At 38.5% G+C, this 13,218-nt stretch overlaps 1 protein-coding gene across 6 annotated transcripts in view; it reads right to left on the bottom strand.

The window, feature by feature from the left end:
* Positions 1 to 13,218, bottom strand: part of PDE1B (phosphodiesterase 1B) — a 499,904-nt gene that overhangs the window by 39,755 nt on the left and 446,931 nt on the right. For all 6 annotated transcript variants that reach the window (XM_073663167.1, XM_073663163.1, XM_073663165.1 and 3 more), the window contains 5 exons: positions 12,309 to 12,410; positions 6,927 to 7,047; positions 881 to 962; positions 662 to 785; positions 206 to 342 (listed from right to left, as the gene is read on the bottom strand). In XM_073663167.1, coding sequence (XP_073519268.1) covers positions 206 to 342; positions 662 to 785; positions 881 to 962; positions 6,927 to 7,047; positions 12,309 to 12,410 — 566 coding nt within the window. The remainder of the gene's footprint in view (positions 1 to 205; positions 343 to 661; positions 786 to 880; positions 963 to 6,926; positions 7,048 to 12,308; positions 12,411 to 13,218) is intronic.

Below are 13,218 nucleotides of genomic sequence, written 5' to 3'. Positions count from 1 at the left end.
ATGGGTTTTTTTGTCGCTGACAGGTTCCCTTTACATCCCGAGTAATCATTTATGCCTTCTACAACCTACACTTTTTAGCTCATCTCTTCCAATTGCTGTTATAAGTACATATACTGTATATGCGGTATAAGATGGATTGCATAATCAAGTACTTGACCTTTCGAGTATAATACCATGTTCCATTTAGAAGTAATAAATTCCTCACCACTTGATGCTCTTTCTTTCCACTTCTGCTTGTTCTCCTGGATATACTTGGTCCAGGTTGATCGGAAGCTATTTATGTCAGCATTAATGTCTCCTAGCTCAGCTTGTTCATCCAGTGATGGCTGCCTCCACTGCGAGCTAGGAGTAGGAGATAGTTACATGATAAAGCCTATTTATTGAGAGTCTGCTATAAAAAAAAAATCTATATCAGTTACTTTAAAACAATCAAAACAGTAATGTACAGTATATCCCCCACCAGTGCCCCCAATCTCCTGTCCAATAATTTCCCATTGATCTATGATCTGATTCAATGAACTGTTGGGCTCAGTTTAAAGCTGGCAGGTGCATCACCTGGCAGGGAAACCCCAAGATCATAGGGTTATCTAAAAAGGAAATTCCTATTAGTAATTTAATTTTATTTTGCATGTCTTGATTAAGTGATTGGGGCTTCACATACCTGGACTGATTGACAGGAGGTGCTGGTTTGGATTTGCTTCCTTCTTCTACTAATGGAAGAACGATCTTCTCAGCTACATCAGTCAAGACTGAAAATGTTGGGTCAACAATAAAGTCAATGAATCCTGTAATAGAGAAAATCAGTTATTTCAGCAGTGCAATAAGTTTTTGGTCTATGTCAGTGTTCACAGGACATGCACTATATTAGGAGCTGAATTACCTATCTGGGATTGAGCTACCAATGTGGACTTGCGGTCACAGAGTGGAGAGAACGGCAGACCCATTTCAGCTTCTTTGTCACCCTACAAGAAACAAATGCAAAATCATGACTGTGTATAGAAGGTATTGGACAAAAGTGAAAAGGCTGTTATAAGAAACAGTTTTAGGATCCAGGATCCAGTAGACCCATCCTTTGGATGATACCATACATAGTAATAAAATAAGACAAGAGAGGAACTAGGGGAATATGCAAAGAATACAGCTGACATTAGGACAAAGATATTATTAAGATATTTAATGTTGTTGTGAAATTTGCTATCAATTGCATGCAGGTTTTGGTGTACTAGCCAGGAAGCTAAAGAACACTACAGGAAAAATGCTACTCATAGGATAGGCTCACAACATCGACTCCTCATGTGTGATCATGCGAAAAACCATATAGAGCATCATGTCTTCTTTTCAAAGTAATGATGGAAATCCCAAGAAGGGCATTTCTTCTTATATATTGAAGGAGCTTGAAAAATGCTGTTAAATATGATGGTGTTATTTATATAATCAAGCATAATAAATACATATAAATCCAAGAAAGGGTCCAAAGCAAGAAAGATTTCGCAACAATTTTCTTTATTGTGTCATATAAATGGAAAAATAGCAACATTTTAGCCACACATAGCATTTTACAGGCCAAGACAACATTGTCTTGGCTTGAAAAAGGCTGTGTGTGGCCAAAATGTTATTTAACATTTAACATTTTTTCATACGACACAATACAACCATTGTTAGGAAATATCTGCTGTCTTGGACTCTTCTTTGGATTTTATTTTACTGGCGATGGAGACTGCAAAGTTACGGATGTTTCCTTTACGTTATATTGCTTGCTAGAACATGCACTTAACACTGTTTAGATGTTATCAGGAAGACAAGGTAAGTGTGATGCATCTGTCACAGATCCAGGGCAGGGTGCTGCTCCCTGCCACTATGGCCTTAGTCCTTTGCTGTGCCCCACATTGAGTTACGCAAGTTTCCCGGCGAACTACAGTGACATCACCCAAGACCTTTTAAGGCCAACTGAGACACTTATGCGTGTCTGAGTATTAGGTGGCTTTGTGTTAGTTTGTTCTTTGGAGTCTGTCTCCCCAATTCTCTCCACTGGTAAAAATCTCAGAAAACTTCTGTTTGTTTTTACAATCTGTATTTACTTGTTGGCTCAGACCTACAACTAACCCTTCATCTGGTGTAAGCATAACAAACTAATCTCTGTGCTTGATAACACTACTGTAGAGTATGTCGTCTCTACAAACAAGTTTGTCTGCTCACTTCTGCTGTTAGCGGCTATCCCAGAAGTGGAAATACCATTGGTGCAACCGGAGCCCAAGAGATAAGAGAGGCCCATTCCACCTCCAAACCGTAAACCACTTCTGTCACAGAAACATTATTGGACAGCAAAGGGCCCATATACTTTTCTTGAACAAGAGCCCTCTTCTTTCTGTGTACGCCCCTGGGAAATTCCATTTTCTGTTAATTAACCCTTCCTGTGTGTAAGTGATGTAGGATAGCCCATAATAGTAAGTAGGTAAGGGTTTTTACAGATTTTCTGTAAGCTTCGGTTAATGCTCATTTGCTTTAATTTTCATTGAACAATAAATGAGAGTGAGCTCGAAAAAAAAAAAATTGTTCCCCTCACTTTCATTATTGTCGTCAGCAGCACATCTGTGTCTACATGAGGGTAAGTGCTGCATACCAATGAAAATATTTAGGGCCCTATAAGATAAGTGAACAGCCAAAAAATGAGGGTTTGATTCCTTTTTGGCCATATTTATATGAGGTAATGATTAGAAACCAATGTTCCTATGGACATTCATTTGGTCAATCATCGGCCAGTGTAAAAATAATGTCACACAAGGTGTGGGAAAGACTTAGTGCAACACAAAGGGAAGAGGGAAAGGGAGCCTCCTAGGTTGATCTAGCGTCACCCTGTCTCCCCTAACGTCCCTGTATTGGCTCTTCACCAATCGCCGCACACGTACCTCGCCCTGCATTTCCCTGGTGTTTGGCTCAGGCTAGGGAAGGGAGATGAGCACTAGTCGATCTCCCCTAAACACTATAGACAACAAGGAAGGACAAACAGGGGAAAATTGCTTAGCTTTAGATGACTCCAGACAAATGTGCACACGTCCTCAAGCTCCAGAGAGGACAATGTACTGCTTTTGCTAAAGCCTTCACCAGTAGTAATGAATATCGCCGGCACCTCCCTCTAGAACACACCAGGTATTTATACACCTAGGCCAGGGAGTTAATTAGCCAGAGGAAGGTAGCCACTGGGTCCTAGAGACAGCCTCTAAGAAGATGTCTGTAATGCCAAAAGTAGAGATCTCCTGCAACCAACTGCAGGGCGACAGTCTGTCACTTCTGACACACCCGTGACAAATAAGATAAAGACTAAATTGCCAAATAGCAAAGAATATTGACTTTTTGGTAGACCCCAGAGTTAGCATGTTATAGTAATTTGCCAATTATGCAGTCTCTACCACTCTAGCTGTTAGGGTCGTCCTAGGACTCCTACTGATTAGATATGGATGGTATTTTCGGTATGTAATGTATATTTTTTGTGTTTATGAATTCATAGTCTTTAAAGCTAAAAATTAATACGACTTTGTGTGGCAGATCAATGCAACTCAGGCAACACGGAATGGATTTTTAGAATTAAAGCTTATTCCTATTAATCAAATGTTGTTAATTCTTCTCATATTTTAAGGACCATACAAAGGAAAAACAGCAGCTTCCAAAGAACAATTTGTATGTTCCAGACTTGTTAAGTGATAGATATCTAATGATACTGAGACATTTTGTAGTCGGCAATCGCTCCATTTTCAGATTTATATTTTTAATTCAAAATTAAAATACTTAAACAGAAATTTAATATCAGGTAATAGTCACAGCACGACTCACAATGTGTACGTTATTAGGCTCATAAAGTAAATTGATGCATTATTGTTATTCCTGGGGTTATACAATATGTTGAAAGGAAATGATTAGAATAACAGAAAATCAGGTCTACGTTATAAACAAAAGTTCAGTTCATAGCAATTTACATATGAATTGTTGTTTAAAGACAAATTCACCTTCTATTTATACAGTATAAGCAGTGGCATAATTAAAGAGGTCAGCACCTCCCAGAAAGCTAGCCCATGGACGTAGAGGCGGCACAACGTTCAGGCCATTCCACCATGACTGTAGGTCCTATCAGACTGTTAAATGGTCCCCCATCCTTCTCTTTCCTGATCCACTCCATGTGTAAAGAATAAAATGTCTACCGGACTGTGTTAAATTTGGTGTAATTTGTGCCAATTTTCCTGATTGAATTCATCTACTATTTGAATCTTGATAAATATCCATAGAGTCTTTTCTATTTGCTTGATAGATATAAAAGACTCTTAAGAGCTGGATGCCAAAGTCATTTATTCAGTGCTTAATTCTACTTATAAATACTACAGTAGAAATAACCCCGAAGAGTTTTGATGGTAATTACCAGTTACTTATTTTACTACATAGTCTTTTTTTAAACTATTAAGTCAGTAAAATCTCTCTTTACCATGAAGGTCTGTCTTATAGCTAAATACCATGTCGGAAACACAAGGATTATTTCAACCAAAGAGTCAAATGAAAACCATAAAAATACTGCAAAATTCTAAGAATTTCTTCTCTGTCAGGGGTGCACAACCCTTTTAAGTCCAAGGGCCACCATTGTCATACTGAACTAATCCGGAGGCCACACTAAGAATTAAAAGGGTATTACTGTCTGTGACATTTATGTATATACTATCAATGTATGTTAGGTACAAATTCTACTTACAGGACTCTTACCTACAAAAAACAGCACTTTAAGTCTTTGTGCCTACAATAAGTTTTTGGTGAGTTTTTGAAACTGTGAATTTTCGCTTGATCAAAAATACAGCATCTTACAGAACTTCTCCTTGAGAAAGCGCTGTGTGAAACGCACATCGGGGTGCACACATTATAAGTGTTGGCTTGGGTTAATAACAGTCATTGTACTGATGATTACGTTTCATGTCTTACTCTAACACCTAATCATGGCTGAGATTTATATTTATGCATATGCACTTTATTTGTTATGTACCCCACATAGTTTATCATAATGATATATAATCTCATGAATTGATCTATTTATTGACTATAGGATTTGGAATCTCATATTTATTATGTGTAACATTATGTATTATACATTTAATAAGTAAATAATAGATTCTATTTTTGAAGTTGTGTCACTTTTTGTAGTATTTATTATATCTATACACACAGATTTATTTATGTTAATAGGTTTTTATCTAACAGTTCCTGCAAAGTGGATGGGATTTATAGAAATCTCCTGCCCACTGTGCTTTTTTTACGCAGTGTAAACTAACCTGCAGTGCGTGTTACAAATCCACATGTCAATTTCTCTTGTGGGTACACTTGAGTTTTATGTGCAGATTTTTCTCATAGAATTGCATAGATGCTGAAAATCAGAAGGTAAAAGGCGCATGTAATCAACACATGACTGTATCATTAAAGTTTTGTCAAAGCCAAATTCTACAAAACTTCAAAAACAAAGCATCTTTATTTAAAGCATAACATACCAAAAAGAAACAAAAACAGCAGCGTTAAAAAAGCGATAAAAACACATTTAAAAAAAACGCACTCCAAAATGTAATGAAAAAAAACGCAAGTAACCTACCGATAATTCATCTTAATAGGTGCAGAAATGCTACAGAAAATCAGCAACATCAAAAACTCACCAAATACTCATTGTGGGAATGCAGCTTCATGGTATGTTCACACACAGTTTTTTTACAAAGATTTAGAAATACAATCTGCTGCTAAATCAACATCAAAAACTGCGTCAAACTCTCTTTGAATAAGTTTCCAGCTGAATTGAACTGTAAAAAGCTCCTTTAGTGCACACTGTACTGTTTTTTTCATGCCACTTTGAACATTTTCCAGTAAAACTATTAGAAAGCTTATTCAAAATGTATCTGGAGCATTTTTATGTGGAATTGCAGTAAAATCCTCTTCTAAATCCTCATACTAAACTGAGTGAATAGGCCCTAAAGAGGAAGAAGTTGTGTATGCACATGGCTCTCTACAATAGATCATGGGTTTTTTTGCTTACTGCCTAAGGGATTCACAACTCCCATAAACTACAGTGGAATGAACACAGACACGGCTACCTGTCTAATTCACATACTCCTTTCTGGAGTGCCAAACAGGTTGAGACCCCATTCTCTTGATGTATGAGGCATCCAGAGATGTCCACACAGGGCACCATTAGTAATTGCCAGTCCCTGCTCCTCAGCTCATATATAATTAACCTGTAAGCATTTTTCTGCTCATATGGTTGAAGGCCACACAAAAAGGCATTGAGGGCCACAGGTTGTGCATCACTGCCTTCTCTAATCCTGTTTTATTTAATTTAGTAAAAAGGAGAAAAATATATGAAATCTTCTCAATGTGTCTCACAGAATCAGCCATGACCCTCCTCGTCCATTTCCTCCACCTCCTCAGTGTCATGTGTGTGACCGTAAGACAACCTGCTGCAGCAGGAGCCTCTCCCTACTCGTCGCACAGCAAGACAATATGGTAAAACCCATCCGCAAGGGATAACCCCACCTCTCAGTTTATCCCTAGCCAAAAAAAGCCAAACTGATATTAAAGCTTATTTTTTCTGCACGATTTCTGCAAGACTGGTTTTAGAAACATGCAGAAAACACTGCAGACTGTTATTAAAAAAGAATCTAGCTTTAAAGAGATGTGACATATAGCAGTACTAGTAGTAGTAGACCAAAGATAAGAGACTGAGTAAAAGATCTGCACATATAATGATCTGCTTGTAGAAACAGATCAGAACTGACCACGATATCGCATTTTTGCAACTCTTTGTTGATGTGAAAATTGGGAATTAAAGGAAATTTTGACAGCAGATTCCAAAACAAGTTGAAGAAAATTCCATTTGCAGGAAGCATAAATTACTACTATGCGGTTACTTTTACCTGTCTGAAGAACTCCTCCATTAGGGCTTTGGTCCACCGTGCATGCACTTTCCACTGCTTGGTGGGGTGGCTGATATCAGCTGCATGAAGTAGTAGGGAGAGAGCCTTTGCTTTGTCAACGCTGCAAATACAGAACAAGAAGGATCACAACATATAAAATCAAGGTGTGGTGGTCACCCAGACTACCATCATTGAGCCTTTATGAGCGGTAATGAGGATTTCCTCCGATATCAAACATTTATATGATGGGTGACCTTAGTCAACAGCCGAGCAGTACGAAATGGACTAACTGCAAGGTCATATTTTGTTTCTGCACTTTCATTTTTGTCTCCCCTTATTTCAAGAGGATTAACTTTTTAATTTTTTCAACAAAGCTGGAGGAGGGCTTGTTTTTTGCACAATGTGTTGTAGTTTTGAATGACGCTATTCACTTTTCCGGCACTGAAAAAGATGGAAACATTTCCAAGTGTGGTGAAAGGGTGAAAAAGGGCATTCATTGTGTGGTAAAAATAGCCTGGCACCAAGATTCTTCAGATGACTATTACATCAACACCAAACTTGTGTAGTTTTTTTAAATCATTTTAGTGGTTAAAAAAATTCAGTCCCCGAGAAGAAGCCAGTGGGCGAAACTCTGAATTGGGTGGATCAACTTCTTTATGGCTATGATTTATATGCAATTTCAAAGTGGTTAACCCTTTGAAGTATAATAAAATCCTTTCTGGTGAAGATAATTGTTCATGGGTCATCACTCGCGGAGGACATGTCCTTTTTTTTCTGTGTTTTAGATACATGAGAGATGAGTGGAGCTTCGATATTTCACTCAGCAGACTTCGGGGAATTATCACCTGTGTGTAATCTCAGGGGTACCTGTTCACATGGCTCAATAAATAAACCAGTTTTTTTCAAGGAATTTGCTATTGAGTGCTATAGCTATATTTACAATTTAGCAATATGTGTGTATATACATATAAATACACACACACACACACACACACACACATATACATATATATATATATATATATATATACACACACACACATATCGCTAAAGTGTAAGTATAGGTATAGCACTCAATAGCAAATTCCATATATGATGAGGCATTTTAAGTCTGACCAGTGTTGTGGTGTTTGTAGCACTTTTAAGATATTAGAAATTGTTGAGATTCTAAAGCGGAACTAAGTTTGGTTTCTGTTTATATTACAACAAGATCTGAACTTTGCATAGAAAGGAAAAAATAGCTTTGTGTCGTCATTTTCTTAGACCCATATTTTTTTTTATTTTTCCATTTATAGAGCTATGTGAGGACATGTATTTTTTGTGTGGCGATATGTCATTTTTATTGATGAACTTTTGGGATAAATATAATGTTCTATCATTTTTATTGCAGTTTTTGGGAGAGAGGATGTCAGATAAAAAATGGCATTTCTGGGTAGAGATGAGCGGACCTGAAATTTAAAGTACGGGGTTCATACCGGACACTTAGTGTCCGGTGCTGAACTCTGAACACGGACTTCTCCCGGAAGTCCGTTGCAATGTTCGGAGTTCTGGGGGAAGGAGAGAGATACTGTAGAAAGGGAGAGAGAGAATACCCAATATATATATATTTTTTCTTTTTTGATTTGGGAAAAGGGGGGATGATTTAAACTTTTATATTTTATTAGTTTTTTAATTAATTTTTACTTTACTTTTTAGTTCGCCTAGTGAACTTGAAGCTGCGATCGTGTACTATAGACTGCAAAACTGTAGTATTGTAGCATTACTGTATATACTACAACTCTGTAGTTCATAGAAAAACTGAAGCTCCTCTATGATGCCCTCAGTAATTGGTAGCATCAAGGGCCTTGAGTAGGCCCCCATGCCATGGCAACCTAAATACACTCCATGATAACTTTGTGGAGGGGTGAAGGGTGCCGGTACGCCTGTGACCCAACTACACAGCTCAAAAAAATAAAGGGAACACTCAAATAACACATACTTTGTTCTGTACAAAGTTGAATGTGCTGACAACAAAATCACACAATCAATGGAAATCAAATTTATTAACCAATGGAAGCCTGGATTTGGAGTCACCCCCAAAATTAAAGTGGAAAAACACACTACAGGCTGATCTAACTTGTAATGTCCTTAAAACAAGTCAAAATGAGGCTCAGTATTGTGTGTGGCCTCCACGTGCCTGTATGACCTCCCTACAACGCCTGGGCATGCTCCTGATGAGGTTGCGGATGGTCTCCTGTGGGATCTCCTCCCAGACCTGGACTAAAGCATCCGCCAACTCCTGGACAGTCTGTCGTGCAACGTGACGTTGGTGGATGGAGCGAGACATGATGTCCCAGATGTGCTCAATCAGATTCAGGTCTGGATAACGGGCGGGCCAGTCCATAGCTTCAATGCCTTCATCTTTCAGGAACTGCGAACACACTCCAGCCACATGAGGTCTGCCATTGTCCTGCATTAGGAGGAACCCAGTGCCAACCGCACCAGCATATGGTCTCACAAGGGTTGTGAGGATCTCATCTCGGTACCTAATGGCAGTCAGACTACATCTGGCGAGCACATGGAGGGCTGTGCAGCCCTCCAAAGAAATGCCACCCCACACCATTACTGACCCAATGCAGCCAAACAGGTCATGCTGAAGGATGTTGCAGGCAGCAGATAGATCTCCACGGCGTCTCCAGACTCTGTCACATGTGCTCAGTGTGAACCTGCTTTCATCTGTGAAGAGCACAGGGTGCCAGTGGTGACTTTGCCAATCCTGGTGTTCTGTGGCAAATGCCAAGCGTCCTGCATGGTGTTGGGCTGTGAGCACAACCCCAATCTGTGGACGTCGGGCTCTCATACCACCCTCATGGAGTCGGGCTCTGGCAGTGCTCCTCCTGTTCCTCCTTGCACAAACGCGGAGGTAGCGGTCCTGCTGCTGGGTTGTTGCCCTCCTGCGGCCCCCTCCACGTCTCCTGGTGTACTGGCCTGTCTCCTGGTAGCGCCTCCAACCTCTGGACACAACGCTGACAGACACAGCAAACCTTCTTGCCACAGCTCGCATAGATGTGCCATCCTGGATGAGCTGCACTACCTGAGCAACTTCCATCTCATGCTACCACGAGTGTGAAAGCACAACCAACATTCAAAAGTGACCAAAACATCAGCCAGAAAGCATTGGTACTGAGATGTGGTCTGTGGTCCCTACCTGCAGAAACACTCCTTTATTGAGGGTGTCTTGGTAATTGCCAATAATTTCCATCTATTGTCTATTCCGTTTGCACAACAGCATGTGAAATTGATTGTCAATCAGTGTTGCTTCCTAAGTGGACAGTTTGATTTCACAGAAGTTTGATTTACTTGGAGTTATATTCTGTTGTTTAAGTGTTCCCTTTATTTTTTGAGCAGTGTATATAAATGTTACTGTCAGTGAACAATAGCAGCATCTAAATAGTGAAAACACTATCGGATGGAGCTAGCTCAGATTGCTGTTATTATAGGCAGATGCCGTCTGTATAACACAGCTGGCACTTCCCAATATGAAGTGTTCTCAGCTACATGGATGCACACTCTGACTGTGATATACTGTGGTTAAGGTAAATCTACAACAGTTTCACTCTCTTGTCTGGTGTTATATAGATTTTTACAAGATCAAATGTTTTATTTTTATATCAAACCTGAAGACAACATGGAATATTAATTTTCTCTGTGAAGTTAAATAAATATTTTAACACCTTCTGACTTTGAACGTAATTAAATAACAGAGATGAAATTCAGAACAAATATTTTAGTGAGCTTCATTGTGACTATGAAAACTTAAACTTGCAGTAAAAAATCTGCAATAAAGCAAAGTGTTACCCAGAGCTACAAAGCTGATAACCCATTCCTGAAGCTCATGCAGATGGCTGTATTTTCGGTCCCAGTGCAATCCGATAAAACATTGGATCGATAGGCATGTTAAAAGAAAGCCATCAAAAACACAATGTAAAACTGCAAGTAACCCAATTTAAATAAAAGGTGCAAAAATGGTGCAGAAATTCTGCAGTGCCAAAAACTCAACAAAAGCTCATCGTGGGAACATAGCCTAAGAGGCTACGTTTTTGACACAGCGAAAATCTTCACATCGTCAAAAACTCACTAAAAAATTCATTGTGAGCAAACAGCCTTAAACCTTACAGTTTTTTAAAATGTTAAAAATGACAATATATATATTTTTTTACCTAAAATACAAAGGAAATGTGTCATATTTAACTTTAGCCCTTTTAGAGATCATTTCATCTTCAACTTGCTTAATTGTAATTGTTCACAATAACTAGTAATTTTGACCATGGGTGTCCAAACTTTTACATGCCACTGTATGTGCACAGATAACCACACCCAGTTTTTTTAAATAGTTCACTAAGTACCCTATAAGTCATATGCAACTTTGCTTTACATTTATATATAATGATGGCAGGGTATGAGATATATGTTTTGTCTTTTGTAGGTTTTGCTTCTTTTTGCTAGTGTGAACATGCTCCTATTTCTTGCATGTGTACCATCTTAGACCTCAGTTCACATTGCTTGGTTTTTTGTCTTGTTTGCATTCTGTGCAAATTAAGGGTGTGGCATCCCCTTTGTTGAGCTGGTTAGTATATATGTAGCTTACCACGGGCCTAGGTGGTCTGATATTGGGACCCGGTTCTATTTGTCTACCCTTTTATATGCATTACTTCAACTTTGATATACAGTAAGGTTTTTAATATAGACAGTGTAGGTACCGTCCCAATTTAGGGTCACCTTGTCGCTGGTGGAACGGCTTGTATACTTTTTTTAATCAAAAATAGTTCACTAAGTACCCTATAAGTCATATGCAACTTTGCTTTACATTTATATATAATGATGGTAGGGTATGAGATATATTTTTCTTTTGCCAGTTTTTTTAAAGTGGAGAGAGGCGTAAACTTGTCAAATAGCAACGAGTTACAAATTTTTGAGCAGCTGCAGAGCGCAATATTTTTGACACTTTTTGCAGATAAAAAACTTTTGAAAAATGCCTTGTTACATTCCCCCAATAAATATTACGAAATTGCACAAATTTTAACTATTAAAGGAAAGCCTTTATTTGGCAGGGAGATTAGAAACCTAAGGCTATGTTCACACATCATAGTTTTTTCAGCGTTTTTTGATGCCAAAATAGAATGGGGTTCTTTTTTTTCACAGAAATTTATGTACATGCATAAAAAGAGATAGAAGGACAGTGAAAAAAAATGCTGAAAAAACGCATCAAAAATGCACCAAAACTGCAAGAAAAATCCTGAACAAAATGCTCTTGAAGATCAGGTTTTGATGCCAAAAAAACATGATGTGTGAACATAGCCTTACAGTTTAATAAGCAGAAGCTTTAACTGCTTGTAGACTCACTTTTCCATCGTCTGCAGGCCAGATTTCATGGTTTTCACTTGCTGGAAATGACAAGACATATCCGTGGCCAGGACCATCTCGATGACAAGAGCCCTTAGTTCTCTGCAGGAACAAATTGAAAAGGTTTTGTAGTAAGTAGATTGTAATTCTTATTTCAAAGTATGCTATATACAACCCCTGGCAAAAATTATGGAATCACCGGGCTCGGAGGATGTTCATTCAGTTGTTTAATGTTGTTGAAAAAAGCAGATCACAGACATGGCACAAAACTAAAGTCATTTCAAATGGCAACTTTATGGCTTTAAGAAACACTAAAAGAAATCAAGATTAAAAATGTGGTACTCAGTAAGAGTAATTTTTTTCAGACCAAGCAGAGGGAAAAAATTATGGAATCACCCTGTAAATTTTCATTTCCAAAACTAACACCAGCATCAAATTAGATCTGCTTGTTAGTCTGCATCTAAAAAGGAGTGATCACACCTTGGAGAGCTGTTGCACCAAGTGGACTGACATGAATCATGGCTCCAACACGAGATGTCAATTGAAACAAAGGAGAGGATTATCAAACTCTTAAAAGAAGGTAAATTATCACGCAATGTTGCAAAAGATGTTGGTTGTTCACAGTCAGCTGTATCTAAAATCTGGACCAAATACAAAAAACATGGGAAGGTTGTTAAAGGCAAACATACTGGTAGACCAAGGAAGACATCAAAGTGTCAAGACCGGAAACTTAAAGCAATATGTCTCCAAAACAGGAAATGCACAACAAAACAAATGAACGAATGGGAGGAAACTGGAGTCAATGTCTGTGACCGAACTGTAAGAAACCGCTTAAAGGAAATGGGATTTACATACAGAAATGCTAAACATAAGCCATCATTAACACCTAAACAGAAAAAAACAAGGTTAC

This window comes from Phyllobates terribilis, unplaced genomic scaffold, assembly GCF_046119375.1.
Source record: "Phyllobates terribilis strain yellow unplaced genomic scaffold, ASM4611937v1 Scaffold_2__4_contigs__length_985480577, whole genome shotgun sequence".
Lineage (NCBI taxonomy): Eukaryota > Metazoa > Chordata > Amphibia > Anura > Dendrobatidae > Phyllobates > Phyllobates terribilis.
This window is presented reverse-complemented; position numbering and strand designations above follow the sequence as displayed.